The sequence below is a fragment of the Rhamphochromis longiceps genome, linkage group LG5 (assembly GCF_057381845.1).
Source record: "Rhamphochromis longiceps isolate RC_006_pf linkage group LG5, R_longiceps_female_GT1.1, whole genome shotgun sequence".
In the NCBI taxonomy this organism is placed as follows: domain Eukaryota; kingdom Metazoa; phylum Chordata; class Actinopteri; order Cichliformes; family Cichlidae; genus Rhamphochromis; species Rhamphochromis longiceps.
This window is the reverse complement of record NC_140561.1, coordinates 39791537-39809432: the sequence shown is the minus strand read 5'-3', so window position 1 is coordinate 39809432 and position 17896 is coordinate 39791537. Positions and strand designations below refer to the sequence as shown.

The 17896-nt window shown below is 44.0% G+C and overlaps 1 protein-coding gene across 6 annotated transcripts in view; it reads left to right on the top strand.

Moving 5' to 3' along the window:
- Positions 1 to 17896, top strand: part of LOC146670640 (dedicator of cytokinesis protein 3-like) — a 250680-nt gene that overhangs the window by 125395 nt on the left and 107389 nt on the right. For all 6 annotated transcript variants that reach the window (XM_085407632.1, XM_085407637.1, XM_085407636.1 and 3 more), the window contains exon 4: positions 7476 to 7531. In XM_085407632.1, coding sequence (XP_085263758.1) covers positions 7476 to 7531 — 56 coding nt within the window. The remainder of the gene's footprint in view (positions 1 to 7475; positions 7532 to 17896) is intronic.

Sequence of the window (17896 nt, the reverse complement as noted above, 5' to 3'; positions counted from 1 at the left end):
ATTACAACTACAATACAGAAAGTCTGTGATAGTCAGTACATTACAAGTTAATTAATTATCAGGATAATTAATTAATTATCTTTTATTTATACAAATATCTGATTAAAACATACAGAAAAAAGCCGAGAACAGCTCTCCATGCTATCCTCCATTTTCCTCCTACAGGTTTTACTTGTGTGTGATTTAAGAAGGACCAACATTAAGAGTGTTAAGGCAGCGACGTTAGTGAATGAAACTGGTGATTCATCACTTTCTAACAGCTTGGCTGGAGCGTAGACACCAATATAGTGTGTTTCCATACTGCTGCGTCTCCACCTTCAGAGGTGAGCTGACCCTGAATGATCTTCACCTCTGACAGCTCCTTTGGCACAAATTGAAATTCCATTTATAAAGTCTGATTGTAGTAAAGACGTGTTGAACAGTTCGTCTGTTCCTCAGGTTGTCTCAGGATATTTTCACTCAATTTTCCTTAATGCGGACGCCACAAAGTAATCTCATCTCAGGCAGAGATGATGCGTCAGCATCTTTTTTGGGTGGGAAGCGAGGAAGAGGAGAGGGAGCTGCCTGCTTCCACACCTGCAGAATTAAAACATTTATGACCCAGAGCGCTTTCACCGCTGGTCAGCAGCACAGTTACAAAGACCATCAATTATTTAGTCTGGAGGGATAATGTTAGGCCCAGACTGTTTTATTAAGAGCAAACATCAGCAGAGGTCACTGCTGGGTACGGTCCGGGAGTTTGTACCAGTCTGTGCATTTGCTCCAACTCTTTTCAGCCTATGGATGTGTTAGTTTTAGTTTGGTGTAAAGTTGCTCATCCTTTGAGAAGCAACCTTTGATTAAAAGTTTTACAAGTCTGCTGTTTGTTGTTAGAAGTTTGCACCCCGAGGAGAACGAATGAGACTTTTCTTTGTGTGCTCTTTAAAGTTTGCACAGAAATATGGAAACAGAGCAGAAGTTTCTGGCACAACCAAGAGAATAAGGTCAGAAACATCTTTCAGTCTTTGTTGTTTTCTTGTTTTGTCCTGGACAGGTTTCGAGCTTCCATGATCCCAACTGTCTTGCAACTCTTCTGCAGCTTTTCTGAAGGTCTTGCAAAGTTTTTCTTTGGACGTTGGCTGTTTTTCACTCATTTCTTTGTACCTGATCATTTTCAGAGGGATGCTTGTTTGAGTTTGTTCAGCCTCATCACCGAACCGATGATGTGTCTACACATAACAGGCAGTTTTAAATTGTATCTTTAGGCACGTTGTTACCATCAGCCGGTCACAAAAACATCATTTTTTCTAATTTCTTTGTTTGAATCTGTTAAAAATACTAAAGATTACACAGTTTGACATAAAATAATGTTTTTGCACTAACCAGGTGATTCCCAAAGAGCTGTTAGTTAACTGGGCACATCTCTGCATGCTGTGCAGCGGCTGCTTAAAACAATCTGAGGAAACTGGACAAGTGGTGGCATGTCAGGCCTAAAAACAGGACCTGAGACATACATCTGGACCTTCAGCTGATCCCTCTGCTGTTCACTCAAAAGAAGTGGTCTCACTGGAAGCCAAGCTCGAGGGAGAGAAAGAGGCCTACCTTCAAATCGTTTAGATGTAGAGAGGATATTACTTTCTAGCTCCTCTAGTCCACACAGCGTTTCAGTCGCTCACTTTAAACACATACACGGCTTAACAAGAGCATCCGTCAGTGTTCTGAGCAGAGAGCACGAAGGAGGTCCAAACTGTTTTACAATGAAAGTCTGAGAAGTCAGGCTGTCCATTAGGAAACGAGGATCGAGTGTTGTAGATGGCGAGATGCTGAATAATTTACAGCAGCAGTAAAAAGAAAAACCCATATTAAACTTTAGAGACACGACTGACTTCTGGTTCCCGTCTCTCTGACTTTATTTAAGCTTGATGTCTGCAGTCTCTGCTGTTTCCGACCTCGTGCAGACCTCGTTTCAGTTCAGAAGCACACGAAGAAACATGGAACTATAAATGTTTTGTGCACCTTTTTTCTCATTTGTAAGAAGCTTTAAACGTGCTTTTCTTTAGTGGAGTAAATTTGTGTTAGCAGAAAGTTACAGTTTTTCTTGCCAAGTTAAAAAAAGAAGGGCTAAATCACACTGCTGTGAACCAGCTAAACTTTATGACACGAACGCTCACATGAGCTCTTTTTAAATCGTCAGTGAGATGGAAGCACTTGAGCAAGGCTAAATCATATATAAGTAACAAACCATGAAATTAAATGTGTCACATCCAAGTTATTTTTCATGCAGAACGTCTTGAGCTGCCTCGTAAATAAGCCTCGTTGTACACGCTTGTATAAATGGGGATATAAGCCAACATTGTTTGCATAAACATGCACATTTACACACAATTGCACACACAAATATGGACAATAGAGCACCGTGGTGCTTGTGCTGTTTAGGATAATCAACCATTATTTGTATTTGCTCGGATTTGTCTCCTGGACATCAGTGCGAAGCACAGAATTGGCTCCTGTGTGGCTGAGCAGTAAATATCTGTGAAGGAAGGTGATCATGTCTGATGTCTGCGCAGCCGTCCGCTGTTTCCCTTTGCTTTCAATTTCTTATACCTGATGTTTCAGATTCCTCGTGTCCTATTGGCCTCTGGAAGGCACTCAGAGCACGGGTTAACGCGAGGTGACGTACAGTATTTGGGCCGGAGGCGTGCTGTTATTTTTGAGAGGATGACATTTTTCCTGCAGCCTCGCTCGCCGTCCTTGCGTTCCCCCTGTTGCTCGTCTCTGTGCCTCCGTTTCCTTATTATCCTCTCGTCTCCCTCACTGATCGTCTGTCTTTGCATTCTCTTATTTTTAACACTTCTCGTCTCGTCTGTCTCTTTTTCTTTCTGTCTCTGTAACAAGATGACCTTTTTAAGTGGACCGGTGCTTCAGCGCCATCAGCTAAATTAAGGACAACACTTTGACACTGGGACACACACACACACACACACACACACACACACACACACACACACACACACACACACACACACACACACACAGAAAACCTTGTTGCTGTCTCTGCCTAGTTAGCTGTGACAGTGAATGGCTGTTAACAGGTCAGTGCCTTCAGAACACCTCAGGTTCTCCTCTGATGATACCGAGCTCGAAGGCCTCGTGTGAGTCCGTGTGTGCACGTGTGCTTCATCCTTCTTGATGCATGTCTGGTGTTTCCATCCCGCTGGTTTACTGTCACATCAAAGTGGGGCACAAACAGAGGAGTTTTCGGTTTAGCATCATGAGCGTTGTGTGAAGGTGAGACAGCGAACAGAGAGCGAGCGCTGACCTCAGCACAGGTGATGAAATGCTGCTGACGCTGGCAGAGGTCCACATCTGAGCGGGTTCAGTCAATCGCTGTCACATTTTCTCCTTTATTACAAAGGATTTATTACATCAGGTTTCACATATAAACACACAAAGCAAAGCTTGAAAACAGCACAAAGACACTTTAGAGCAACACAAACTGAAATCAGCTGACTTTACCGTCAAGACGCAGAAAGAAATAATTATTTTTCTTTCTATCCGCCCGGCATGGAGGTAACTGAAGAACCTCTGTAATGACATAATTGTAGCTGTAATCTGATTACTGCATTCAGTACAGTAACACAGTTACAGTATATATGACAGGAAATAAGGAAAACCTGAGCAGGTCTACTGTAACTCATGTTCAAATACAGAATGTGCAATACTTGTGTAAATGTTATCCAAAGGTTAAAGCGATGAATCACCTTAAACAGCGCGGTGACAGCAGCTACCGAGTGCTGTGGCTTTTAAATGAGCAGCGGCGGAGCAGAGCTGTGAGGCGGTGCGACTGTGAAGAGCACATTTAGTGTTTATGGCCCTGGGCAGACAGGTAATTGAGCGAGTCCCGGGAGGCCGGACCAGCACCTCTGACCTGCTCCTGTCACATGCATGGCTGCCAACAGTTACTCTATTCGTCTACAGCCCTGTTATTCTCATTTCTTCCTGATTTTATAGGTTTCTCTCCCTCTCTCTCTGTAACACCGTCAGAAACATATTTAGACTTGAATCTGGTCCGCCGTGTTTTTCTATGTGATATTTGACCTAAAAGGTCTTTTGACAGCTGTAGCAGAATCCATCTCTGTTGAAAGAACAAGCAGCTAAAGTGCTAGCTAAGAGACAGCAGGGTTATTATGCATGATAGCAGAGGGCTGCTTTCTTTCCCGACTGCCGGAAGCCTCATTTTCCGAGTGCACATAAGGCACAGACCTGCACACACACAGGAGCTGACATCTTGGCTTCTACGCTAATACCTAACATAGATTTTCTGCATCAGCATGCAGGCTGGCGGACAAGGGAAGAAGTGCATAAACAGGATACAAACCCACATGCATATATACATGTACACCAGGATGCTTAAGAACAAAACAGCCAAACACAAACTGGCACGAACACTTCCATTCCTCAGATAGACTCTGCTCTTCTTCTTCTCTGCTCTTTCCCCATTAAAACATGTAGCTGAATATGAATGAAATCCCCACAGTGTGAAGCCTTCCCTCAGTAGACTGCTGCAGCTCCAGCCACACTTTGTAAATTAAACAGTTTTTTTACACACTTGCAATTTACATAAAAATGTTCCCCAGTCACTGGAGATATAAAGATTTTGTGACACAAAATACCTCATTACTTCCACATTTGCAGAAGAATAGGAGAATACTGTAAGCAGCATTTCGAGCTTGTAAAACTAAAATGGGGGAGCCTCGAGCGTCCACAGCAGCTACCTTTCAAAGAGACGGCACCGCCGCTGCAAAAAGTGAAGCTTACTTGTACACTTGAAAAATGAAGGCACCCGCAGACTAAAGCTGGAAATCGGCATCATATATGTTACCCTGCGACTGCGCTGCAGCATAGGCAGCGGGTTTGTCGTGGTCTTGATGAAGACAGAAGATGAATCTGAGGCTACTGAAGATGAAGAATGAGTTTTTATACAAATCAGATTCTGTATTCTGACAATGCAAAGCTGCAAGGTGCAAAGCGATGCACCAGATTTCCAACACTGGCTTCACACTGGTGCTGTAGCAAACCAGCCTGAAATACTAGAGGACAACAGTCCTTTATTGAAGAGGTTCTGTTTTGCTTTACTCACTCATTAGATTTACTGGAGGTGCCAAAACTACTTGGTCAGTCTAGGAAGAAGCTGTGGTTCAGGTTGAAAAAGCAGAAATGTTGCTGGAGGATAGGCCTGTATATCTGTTATGCCTGTTTCATGCAACTGCGTCAGATTAAGCAACTATACAGATATAGTTTCTTTCCATACCTACGCAGCTACAGCAGCAACAATAACTCCATCACTGACAGTCAACTGAGTTAGTGATGGAACTGAACCAAGAACCAGCGTGCACGTCACTATGCTCCAGAACAGCATGGTTTCCATCCATTAGGCCAAGCTTCACACAATAAACTGATCAGCTGCCGTGCATGGCACTCGCCTTCTTTGTGGGCCCAGGAAAGATTGGGCCTTGCCTTGTGTAACCTGTCTTTATAATTGATGCCAGCGGTTTTAAATGATGATTCTCTCATAATTATGTCGAAGGCCTCAATATTTCACTTAGAAATGTGAATTCTTAGTGCTTTAACCACTTTGGGAAGCCAAGCATGCAGAAGCTTGTTTTCCTAGAAAATGTTGGGTTTTAGTTGCTATGGCCACAGATGCAGAAAAGGAAAGAGGGCACAACTTCTTGAAGATTGCTGAAAAACCTCCACAGAAAGGCTGAAGATGCTTCACCTGCCCTTGGTTCAACGGTGAAACAGTAGAGGTGCACACTGTGCACATCAGGGTTCGGTGAGGGGGTACAGCCGGCTCTGAGACGCAGAACTCTGAACAATATCAATCAAAAGCCAATAAATATGTCAAATAATTTAATGGTCTAACTTCTTATCTTCTCTTTTCTAATCTTAAAGCTACACCCTGAAAAGAAGGGAATAGGAATTTAATATGTGCTTCATATCAGTTCAGGGCCTCTAGTGACTCGATATGTCACATAGTGTGAAAAACAGCCCGAGAATTTAACCCCAGAGGTAGAGCACAAACCTGAAAACAAATAAAATAAATATAAAACAAATAATAATAATTTAAAATTTAAAGACAATAAATTGAATATACTGAAATCTCTCGTGGGACACTTTCCTCACTGGTTGCCTTTCATGCCTGCTGGTTTTGTCTTATTCCAGCTAAAATGATCTCAGCCTGATTTGTTTGGATCAGAGGTTTTTTTTTGCTTTTTTTTCCTCCCTCTTTATTTCTAAAGTTTTGCACATGTAATTTGACATATCAGGCCCAATACAGCAAGTACCAACCGATATAAAGACATATATCAAAACAAATTAGGCCATTAAAATTCAGATGATAACAAAAAAACACGAAAAAAGAAAGAAAAAAAAAAGGAAGAGAAACAAAAAAAAACCCAACAACAGCCCACGCACAGAGAACAACAACAACAACAACAACAAAAAACACAAAAAATAAAATAAATTTAAAAATCAACTCCCTCCCAAAACCATAACAAAATGATCAGAGTTTAAGCTGATTGGTCCAATCAGTGTTGCCCCGGGAACGTCACTGGATCAATGTAATCTCTTTGCAGTGTGATCTTTACTGGACTTTAACACAGTTGAAACAGCTGCAAGTCCAAGCAGTTCATTTTATGCCCATCACATCAGAACAGGTGGAGACAGCGGGACCCAATGTTTCCTGTATAAACCCCACCCTTCCTCAGACCCTGTAGAGTCCTTCTTCATTATATACTTTTATTGTACAGCCCTGACCAAAAGTTTATGATCACCTGAAAATCATATTTTGCATAGGAAAGAAAAGCGTCTGGACTTAAGTTGCTTGAAGACGTTTCACCTCTCATCTGAGAAGCTTCTTCAGTTCTAAGGTCAAATGGTGGAGAGTCCCAGATATAAACCTAGTGGGAGTTTCCCCCCAAAGAGGGACAAAGGACCCCCTGATGATCCTCTACCTAATCATATGAGCTGTCTTCAAGCTGTCTTCGCATGAGTCTTCCAGCAACTCAAACAAGTCCAGACGCTTTTCTTTGCAAGCTCCTTAGACTACGATGACCTGGATGACTGAGAACCTTCACAGACGTTTAGGACCACGTGCCTTTAAAAGGCCAAATCTGTGCAAAAATGTGATTCGCTGTCATTTTCTGTCAGGTCACAGTGTCATGACGTTCTGATGGCAAAGGCAGCATGTATTTCTCCTCACTGGAAGATCTCCAATCAAAGACAAGAAGCGACCTGCCTAGCCTGCCATCAGCCTCCGTTATAACTTATTATTGTACACGAATGATTGAGGAGCGTCTCGCTGCTGCACACAGAGGATAGTCTTTACTCTGCATGTCTTTATCGTGATCTGTCTCTCGGTGTTATTGGATGGGAAGTAGACGGTGATTAATTATCTTTCTTCTCTGTTATTTTTTCTGTCTGTGTCTCTCCAGGGAGTTTTTCCTGCCAGCTACGTTCACTTGAAGAAGGCCATCGTCACCAACAGAGGGTAAGTGTGTAAACCTGCGACACTACACTGAGCCTCTGTGAAACCTCAGGCTCGGTTAGACTCACGCTTTCGATGAATTTAACACCTTCACTGACTCCAGCATCATGTTTCAGTTTGAGGGCTGAAAGCAGTCGTGTTGAACATAAAAACAGCAAAAAGCATTTATTGTCCTCTGAGCCTTTCTTTCTCTCCTGTTACTCATTCAGTCATTAGTGTCTCTTTTCTGTCTGAAGAGGATTTTAACCAGAGCTTCACGGACAGAGCGTCGCTAACAGCCTCTGCTGAGAGTGACAATACGTTATACTGCCAAACGTATTCAGTCAGCCCTGCATTTGTTCCAGTCACTTCCACAGGCTTTTAAAATAAATGCAAAGTTTCCTTATTGTCTGACTCACTAATGAAAGCTGCACATGTGGCAGCTAATACCTGCAGGCCAAAACGATCGAGTCTGTTTTTTGTCATAAAGTAGAGAAAAAGTGTATTATTCGTACCACCTGCACATGTGGCGTGGTTTGCAGCACACACATGCACACGGTGAGCCACTGCAATCATCTGTGGGAAACCCAGTCTTGCTTTTAAGAGCACCAGCTCTGCACTTGTTTTCAAGGTACTAATGAGGTTAACATCTTGGAGAAGTTGCCACAGTTTTTCGGTGGATTCAGTCCGAGTCTTCTGCTTGTATGATCCTGGCCTGAACCTGAGATGTTGATCTGGGCTCTTTGGCGCCCTGCTTCCTGCTGCAGGACTTGCTGCTCTGCTTTCAGCTGAAGAACAGTCTTTGTGAGTCTGGCTGCATGTTTAGATCGCTGTGAGTTTGGGGGCCGATCAGACTCCTTCCTGATGGTGTTGTGAGATAACAATCATCGAACATGCCAAAAGCCTTTTGCACCATACTGTATGTCATCATCTTTTAGTCACTCCAGATCTGATCCGATTTGAGTCGCCCTCGTGTACCGAATGTGGGATGATGCCACAGTCGGGTATATTTTATATCCGCAGTGCTGGGAGGCATTTTTCTTCTTCTGCAGCTAAAACTGTTTAGGAGGTAATTTGATGAAATCTGCTTTTCTGTTGGGATCAGTTGTTTTGAGACTCATTCTTTCTAAATAAGGTATAAACCTCCTTTTTTCTCATTTCCTTCCAAGTTCAACTGTACATATTTTAATACATTAGCATAATTATTTGGAAAAGCTTTAAAAACAAAAAACAAAAAACAAAACCCTCCAAAATTCAGATTAATCAGCGTTACAGAGCGTGTCGCGATTTGCATAAGAGTTTTTTAATTAAAGGCAGAGAGTAAATTAATTGGAATTAGTGAATCTTTTAGAGTTTCAAGTAGGCCCCCGGGGCAGAGACGGAGAGTTGGTGTATTTTACTGAAGGAAGATGGAGGCTGCTGCATGATGACAAACATAATTAAAGACTGTTGATCAAGTGGGTCTTAAAGCAGCAGAGCTTTCGATGTGCACGTGGGTGTGTGTGAGGGAATAAGAGAATTACACTGTGTGTGTCTTCACTGTACAAACAAATGAGCCATGTTCAGTATGAGTTACAGACACTCAAGGGGTGGTGTAGGTGGAGGCGTGTTGCTTCAGGTACCAATTAAAATCCGTACTGACAAACAGAATAAAGCTAGTACTTCATGTTTTACCTCAGGGATGATACGCTGGACCGTGCATGCACTTGATTGGTCAGCTCGGCATTACATCAGCTCGTGTTGAGCCAACTTCAACTCTAAGTTTTCTTGCTGGAGCTCCCTGAGCACCACCTGCTCCCTGCTGCACTTATTCTAACTCACTGATGTTTCTTCTCAGTTCACGAGCACTGTGGTAGTTCAGACTGTGTTGAACCTTTACTGTAATTACAACACGGAGAGAACGTTTGGAAGAATGGAACAAAATTTACTGTGAGAGAAAATCTATTTGGTGATTAGACCCCGATGACCCAACGTGTCATTACGGGATCCCAGCGGTGGCAGGATTTAGGACGGGACCCCCGGAATCAGGACGCTGGTGATTTAGATGGAGGCTTGGATGGAGCTCTGAGTGATTCGGGGGAGGCGGAGATGGGGAGGAGGCTGGTTGCACATATGAGAGCCTGAAAGAGAGAATGACAATGAGGACCGAGATATAATGTAATGATGTAAGTGTTGCGTTTGAGAGCGTGGGAAAGTGGAAGTGATGTAAAGAACAGACAACCAGGAAAAAAGACAGACATATAACTTAGGCGTAAGCTTCATATAATTATTGAATTATGTACATCAATGTTTTACATTACTGCATTAAAGAAAACGGGATGTGATCACAGTAACGTGGTACACCCACCAACAGGGCTCGATCGCTGTGATTGGTCTGCTGGGTAAAAGGTGACCAACAAAGAGTTGACCATCCAGCACTGCTCACAGCACCAAGGAGGATGTCTGCTCTGCATGAAGCAGGCAGCAGGACATCTGTACAGTAGATGCTTCTGAGCTTTAGTGAACCTTCTTTTCATAAAACTTCCACTTTTACTGTCCGGTGAGAATCAGCGTAGTCACTCTGCACCCTAGAAAATCTGACAGTGATCTTTAATGTCTCATGTGTTTGAGACGGCACGGAGAGATTTGAATATCCTTATGTAAAAACTGCAGCATGAGGTCAAATGAGTTTAGCGGATTTTAATTTGTTCCTGTGGAGTCGGCCTGCCTGCGTCCCTGTGTCGATCCACCAGTGTGCAGCAGCCTGCAGGTTTGTGCCAGGAAGCTCTCAGAGCTGACATTTACAATTATCACAACCCTGCACTTCATTACTACACATGGAGAGAGAAACCTACTGTACAAGTGCACGCGACACATTTATAGTAACGGTACAAAAAGACTTGAACAGCAAAATGCACCAAAAAACCCTAACAAACAAAAAACACTTGCAGGCATAAAAGAATGAAATCAGGCTCATGTCTGAAGTTAAATGAACACTTTGTGTAGAGCCTGTGTGAGCTCCTCAGTGAGTCTGATCACCTGCTTACTGTTTGTTTGCAGCTCCAGTCAGACCCAGGACCTGACTCTCATCAGGTTTTCTGCACAGTGCATGTGAATCGATTATGAAGTGACAGATTTTTAACTCACCGGATCGTTTGGTCAGTTCTTTTCTGGCATTTTGGCTCCACCTGGACTGACGCGAGGTTTTGCTACATGGAAAAAAAAGTTTGTCCAAATGAATTAAAATGACTGTTCAATAGCAGAAGGTAGCAGCACAATGTTCCTGAGAAGCACTGAAGCATCTGAGGCTGGGAGTTTGTGTGGCTCCCTCTGCAAACAGTCAAACAGGCTGATGGGAGCAGCAGGTCAGTGAAATGCTCTACAGGCTCGTTTTTAATCCTTTATTCCAACAAGTTTAACAAGCAGAATAATTCAAACACTTCAGGCAAGTTCCACTGCCTTTCAAGTTTATGTAAAGAAACAACTGAGCTGACAACTCGGTCAAAACTACCAATAAACTGTCATTAAATACAATATACTCCCAACTGGGTTAGGGTTCATATTTTTATTGGGTTGATAATTTAGATGAAGATGTCATTTTCTTCCCTACAGGTCCAGTATACCCAGACTTTCTCTCTAATATTGAACCTCATGATTAACAGCTGAAAGTAACAGTAGCACGCTCCTGAAAAGCACCGAAGCCTCAAAAAGAAACACAGATGCTGTAAAACGTTTTTGCACCATTTCTTCTACATTTGAAGGTTTAATACGAGGAGACGATCTGTGCTCCACCAAAAACAGAAATACATTTGTTTTACTAGTTTCTTATTACTTTTATGATTATAAGAAAATAATTTCATACATTGCACAAGTTTTGTATTTGGCAGCAGCAGCATGGTGCTCCAGAGATCAGTGCTGCTATCTTTGAGTTTGAATCTTCCTGCTTGGTTTCTGCAGATTTCCTTCACACCTGCCTGTTAGCTGGACCTCATTGGTTGTAGGTGCATGTGGTCGCACGTGGACCCACTCTGCTCTGTGTGGACCCACTCTGCTCTGTGTGGACCCACTCTGCACTGTGTGGACCCACTCTGCTCTGTGTGGACACAGACTAAAGCTGCACAAATGACAAAACATGCTTATGAACTCATAAATAATGAGTCGGTTACAAAAGACAAATTTTAAAAATGTGCAGTGCATTGTGACGTTGTGAATAAATGGCAGTATGTGCAGTTCACATCTAAATGAATAGTTAATGTTACATGCAGTGCTGCGTGTAACCTCTGGGCGCCGTGAACAGTGTGGACGTATTTTTAGAAGCTGTGTTGCGCTGTTTGCACGGTGACCCTCAGCTCAGCGATCGGTGCGGTGAAATGACGGCCGCCCTGCATTTAACCCCAAGTTAATGTCAGCATACGGAGCTTGATGGTTTTCATCTTTGACGCCAGCTTCATGTTTGTGATCCACAGATGGAAAAGAGCACATGTGTTTAAAAAAGAGAGAAAAGTGCTCCGTGTCTGCACGTGTACGCTTTTATCATTTCTTATCAGAGCCAATCATTTCTTTTTCCTTTCCCACTCTTCTGTCATCCTGCCTCGGTCCATTTTCTAACTTTTTGATTTTGAAGCTGTTTCTTAACAATTCAAAGCACCAAATAAACGAAAATAAGACGCTAAAACCAAATCCCTCGTTCTAACTTTGTCTGAGCTGCTTAAGCACCAGGCTGGATTTACTGTAGCTTATCACGTATCATTTAAGGGACAATTTACTCATTATCCTAACTTAATAATGTCACATTTTCCCATGAATGCAGTCTTTTTGAAAATGCAAAGAAAAGCTTTTATACCAGTTTGGATTCGTGCTGCAAAGATTGTGGAGCATTAAATAAATTTTATGAAGCACAAAAGAACTTCTCATCTTTTCCGTGTTCGCATTTCAGGGTGACTTGAGCTAATGTAAAACCTAAGAGACCATCAACAGTGAGAGCGGTTTGTTGGGTTCAAAGTGTCATCATCTAATAACTGATTAAGCCATCAAGATTCAAATTAGTTTCATTTAAATACTGCCAGTTCACAAGAACAGCCACGAGGCTCTTTATATGTTTAGGTAATGAGCCTACAGGCTTATATGGAAAAACCCATTTGGTGATAGTGGGGGGGGAGAACTCCCTTTCTAGGTGAAAAAGCTTCCAGCAGAACCGAGCTCTGTGAGGGGAGAGGATAACACGAGAGACCACAAACAGCAAACGGGACAAATCACAAACTACGAGACAGAATCACACATTTGCTGGATCGTGTGAGCGCTTCAGTTCGCTGTCTGCTGGGAGTTCAGTAAATAGAGCTTAATACAGCTCAAGTACACAGACTGAGTCGGATGACGCACCAAATCAAAGCAGTTTAATGGCAGGAAGCATGACAACATCCCTGGAGACTAGAAGCTGGTAGTCATGGTGAAACACACCACAGATGGAGGCTCAGCTGAGGCATCCAGGTAAGGTGGAGATGTGGAGGAGGTGAGTTGCATGAATGAGAGTCTGAAATGCAGAATAACAGAATAGCAGTGAGATTTAAAGCACAGGGAACAGAGAGACTAACCGGCTCTCAGAAAACAGGCAAAAAGACTATTGGATCAAAGACGACAGAATTGAGTTTGACAGGGTGGGAAAGCGGAAATGACGAAAGAGCAGCAGCTCAAACACTCAGGGCTGCAGGCAGGTAGGAGAAAACAGAGCGGATGACGGAGGTTGGACAGCAGTGCTCTGGTCAGGATGTGCCAGCTATTCCGTTTTAATGGCCAGCAGGGGGCGCCTGCTCTGAGTACAGGAGTCATCCTGCTCCTTGGATCTTTGGCCTCAGTAAAAACTTGATCCTGATCAGTCCTGCTGCTCTCAGCCACGAGGCTTAATTCCTGCTGAATGTCCTTCATTTAGTGCAGTGTGACCCTAATAACCGCAGAGATAACGGCGGAGCGTGTCGACATGCTCGGGTTTGATTTTTGAGCTCAGAGCATCTGACTCACCTGACTTTTCTGTTTAACTAAAATTAAGAAAGACTCAGACTTTTGTGTCCATACTGTCACCTAGTGCACTGGTGTCCTTCCACTCTCACACATGATATCCATGAAACCAGAAGCTATAACTTAAGATGCACATTTAAGGAAACCAGTTAACAGTTAACAGAGTACTGCAAGAAAAACAATCCCAGTCTGACTTACATCGGCTCATCGCTCCAAAGTCATTGGGGTATTTGTCTCTATCAGCCGTTTGACCCTGGTGGTGTTAGTCTCTGCATCTCCTCCATCACTGGTCGGCCAATCACGACCTTTAAAAACTGATCATTTATGAATTATTATTATTTCAAACATCACAAACACTTCAGTTCAACCTGTTCTTACATATTCATCAAAGCATATCTCTGCTGATCATCGTCTGAATGGTAGCTGGCTGTCAGGGCTGAAACCACATTAGAGTTTGCAGGAGGGCGTGGTCTGTGTCGCTGCTGCGGGGAGGCTGACACACCGGAGCTGCATCAGTTCATCACGCCTCCCCTGCATTTAAGTCTGTACCGGGTCCTGAGTATGTGAGGCTGGCAGCTGAAACCACATTAGAGTTGTTTCAAGATGAAAACTGACGTTCACCCCTCGGCCATAGGCTGGTGGGGTACTGTCGACGCCCCGCTGGGCAGCCAGGTGTCCGCAATTAGTCGAGAACAAGGTAACATAGGATTTTCACATTCATACCAGGTGTAGCTACTAAAAATCTGGAATGAGTTTAAATCTCAGCAAACTTGACCTCAAGGCCAAGGTCAGGTTTTTTGAAAATCTTGTGAACATAACAGCTCAATGATTTTGAAATTCATCCTATTAGTGCATCCACAGGCAGGCTGAGGGGTAGCACCGGGCCGTCAGTGTTTTTATAACATGAACGTTCTGGGTTTGAATCTGAGGGTCATCTGAGGAGTTTGTAGGGTGTTGAGGACGACACACTGATGCACACGGCTCAGCAGGGTTTTTCAGCTGCTGTGACAGAAAACGTATATAAACACACGCCCGGTCCAAAGCCAAGTTCAGCTGTGGTCTGAGGTGGTGAGTGTTATGGACTACGGTAAGTGCTAAAAGTGCACTTAGTGGCTCTGTTGTTGAGGTCCGAGAGGTCAGGAGCAGAAAAAGCTCCATCGAACCTGTTTTTGCTGGACGCAGTTAGCAGGGTAAAAACATCAGGATGTGTTAGATTACAGGATGTGGTGGGGTTTGATGCACCAGCGATAGAAGGCGGGGGCCAGCAGCTCTTATGTGATGCTGTGTTTGCTGCCAGCAGGTGTAAACAGTAGGCTGGCTAAAGCCGTGTTTATTATCTACGTCCGAGCTGCCGGGAGCTGTCAAACTGCTTCATTGGAGGTGGATTCAGATGGGAGCAGTGTGCGCTCGATGTGCCAGTGACATTCAGCTGTCACAGACTGTAAGTGCACCACTGCGTAAAGTGAGAGATGGAGTGCTGCTGAAGTGCTGATACAGTCATTTATGCAGAGGGTGTTGAGAAATGGACTAAGGATACAACCACGAGGGGCTCCGGCATTGATGCTGCTCCGCCTCTTCTGACAGCCTGCGATCTTTTAGTGAGACGCACTTTGCCATGCTAATGTGTCATGCAGTACACTGGAAGCATCATTGAAAATGTTTTCTGTAATGCACAAAAACTAAGAAATAAGAGGCTGGATTGGAGTCGTTTAAAGCAGCCCAGAGAATACAGAATATTAAATCGCTGTAAAGTTTTAAACACAGCTGTGGGGTATGAATATAACCAAAGGATGAAAGACAAAAAGAATTTCCCCCAAAAATCTCTTCTTCTCTCAAGAGTTTCAAAACAGAGGCAGCGAGTGTTTTTAAGAATGAACTGCATGGAGAATAACAGAGAATAATAATAAAGAGAGGCTGTTATGAGGCAGCAGATGAAAATATAAGTGGCTTGAGACTGACGGAGAAACACTGTGGCAGCTCGGGGCAGCGATGACTCGGGGCAGAGATAACCAGATGGAGACTAGTTGTGGGGCACGGTGAGAGAGGATATGGATAAAGATTTGCAAACAACAGAAACACAGACAGAGGTCAGGCTAGGAGACAGAAACCAAAGACTGTGGGGATGTGGGTGCAGAGGGAGAAAGAGCACAAAGAGGGAAGAAATGCAGGAGAGAAAGCAGAAAAGGGGGAATAACAGGAAAGGCAACACAGAAGAGGAAGCTGTGAAGAGGAGAAAGAGTAGAATGTGCAAATGGATGATGGAGATGTGCCAGAAAAGAGAGGAGGAGGAACACGAGGCAGGGAAGCAGGAGGAGGGAGCGATTAGGCTGAGTGAAAAGTAGAACAGAGGCGAAGAGGAGGAGACGCGTCTGTGATACAAGTGTAACTAATGTGTGTGAAATCACCAGGCGGCCGCCAGCTACGGCTCAGCTGGGAGATCAGCTAATCTGGCACACTGGCTTTTATTAATTAATCAGTTACTGTATGCGACGGAGGGAAGGGGGGTACGTGAGCAGAGGGGTAAGAAGGAAAGAAGTGCTTCCCTGAGTGAGGGAGGGGCGAGCAGAAAGGTAGCGTGGGATGAGAAGAAGAACAAAAGTGTGTGTGTTGCTTTAATGCTCTTGACTCCAGGCTGGAGACGCAGCTTTCAGTTCTAGTGAAGAAATCCCTGATGCTCAAAACTATGTACAAGTGCTTAGGTGAAACGAGGTCTTTGTCTTCAGCTGCTTTTCTTTGTTCCACCTGAAGACGTGAGCAGGAGGTAGAGCAGGTCATCTACTGATGGAAGGTCGGTGGTTCGATCCCCGGCTGCTCCGGACTGCAAAGAGGCCAAACACTGAACTGGAGTTTCTCCTGAGTGAATGACAGATAGAAAGACTGAGCTGTGTTGTATAAGGCGCTTGGCAAAAGTAAGACCCATTTTATCCAGGCCACATTTGGAAACAGTAATCCATGCTTCAAAATGCTGCTGCACTTTGCTGCTGGGAGGTGAGGTGAAGGCGCGTTGTCCTCCTATGCATGGGAGGACAATGCATAGGAGGATTGTCCTCCCATGCAAAGGACAGGTTCATTAAACTCAACCTGTCCTTGGTGCATTGTCCCTCAACCGTCCAAGGAATACATCGATTATTTCCTGGAGCTTTCAGCGATTTCTGGACCCTGTGGATTCCTGCCTCATCCCTGTGGTCGGCCTGGATGATGCTCCTTCGTGACCCCTGTCCTCCTCGGCTCAATGTGCGCCAGGCGAACCTCTGCGATCTCAGGCCGCTGTGTCGGGCTCCCTATGCAGCTGAGCCTCACACCTCTGCCCCAGCTCCTGTCAGGATTGGCCTGGTAAACGCCAGACCGCTGGTGAACAAAGGAGGAGTTATTTACCTCCTGGAACCTGGACTTTATGTGCGTCACTGAGATTTGGCTTAACACGTGAGTCCGGTATTTTATCCGAACTTTTACCAGCGGCTTGTTCCTATTTTAACACACCGAGGACATCAGGGGAGGAAGAGGTACAGCGGGTGATTTTTTTTAAAAAGGATTTTAAATGTAAACTGTGATTTTTAGAGTTTTCATCTTCCAGCCTTGAGCTCACATGTTTTGAAGTTAATCACTCTAACTCAGTGATCATTGCTGTTATTTATCGTCCCTCTAAATACAATAAGAACTTCATAAATTACCTTTCAGAACTTCGAGCTGGGACTTTGCCCAACTACGATCATGTTTTTATTGTGGGAGGTTTTAATATCCATGTCTGCTGTCCAGACAAACCTCTGGTGAAAGGGTTTTTAAGCCTGACTCTTTTAATCTGGTCCAGTCCATACCCGGTCCCACACACGAACACAGAAACACACTAGGCTTGGTCTTGTCACACAGTCTACCTGAGTCAGACGTGGAAATATCTGACGCTGTCTTTTCTGATGCTGTTTTCACGAAACCACCGCACATGTTCGCCACTGTTGGATCATTAACCCTTCCACTGCTGTCCAGTTCTCCTTTGCTTTTAGCCAGCTGTCTGTCCCTGCTGATCTCACTCCCTTGGACACAGAGGACCTCAACTCCTGGTTTGAATCTTCTTGCCTTACTATACTGGACTCTGTGGCACCATTAAAAACCAGGCAGCCCAAGGCTAAAACCGAGCCTTGGTTTAATAACACCACTTGGGCTGTGATGAGGAAGTGTCATAGAGCTGAATGCAGATGGAAGAGGGACAAACTGCAGGTGTCTCTTCAAATCCTAAGGACTGCTGGCGCCTCTATCAGGATATGGTCAAAGAGGCTAAAAGAAAATACTTCTCCAAGATAATTTCCTCCAACAGTCATAATCCATGTGTGTTATTTAACTTAATGACACATTAATATCTGGTGTAGTCCCTGCTAATTTTAAGCATGCATAAGAAACCCGCCC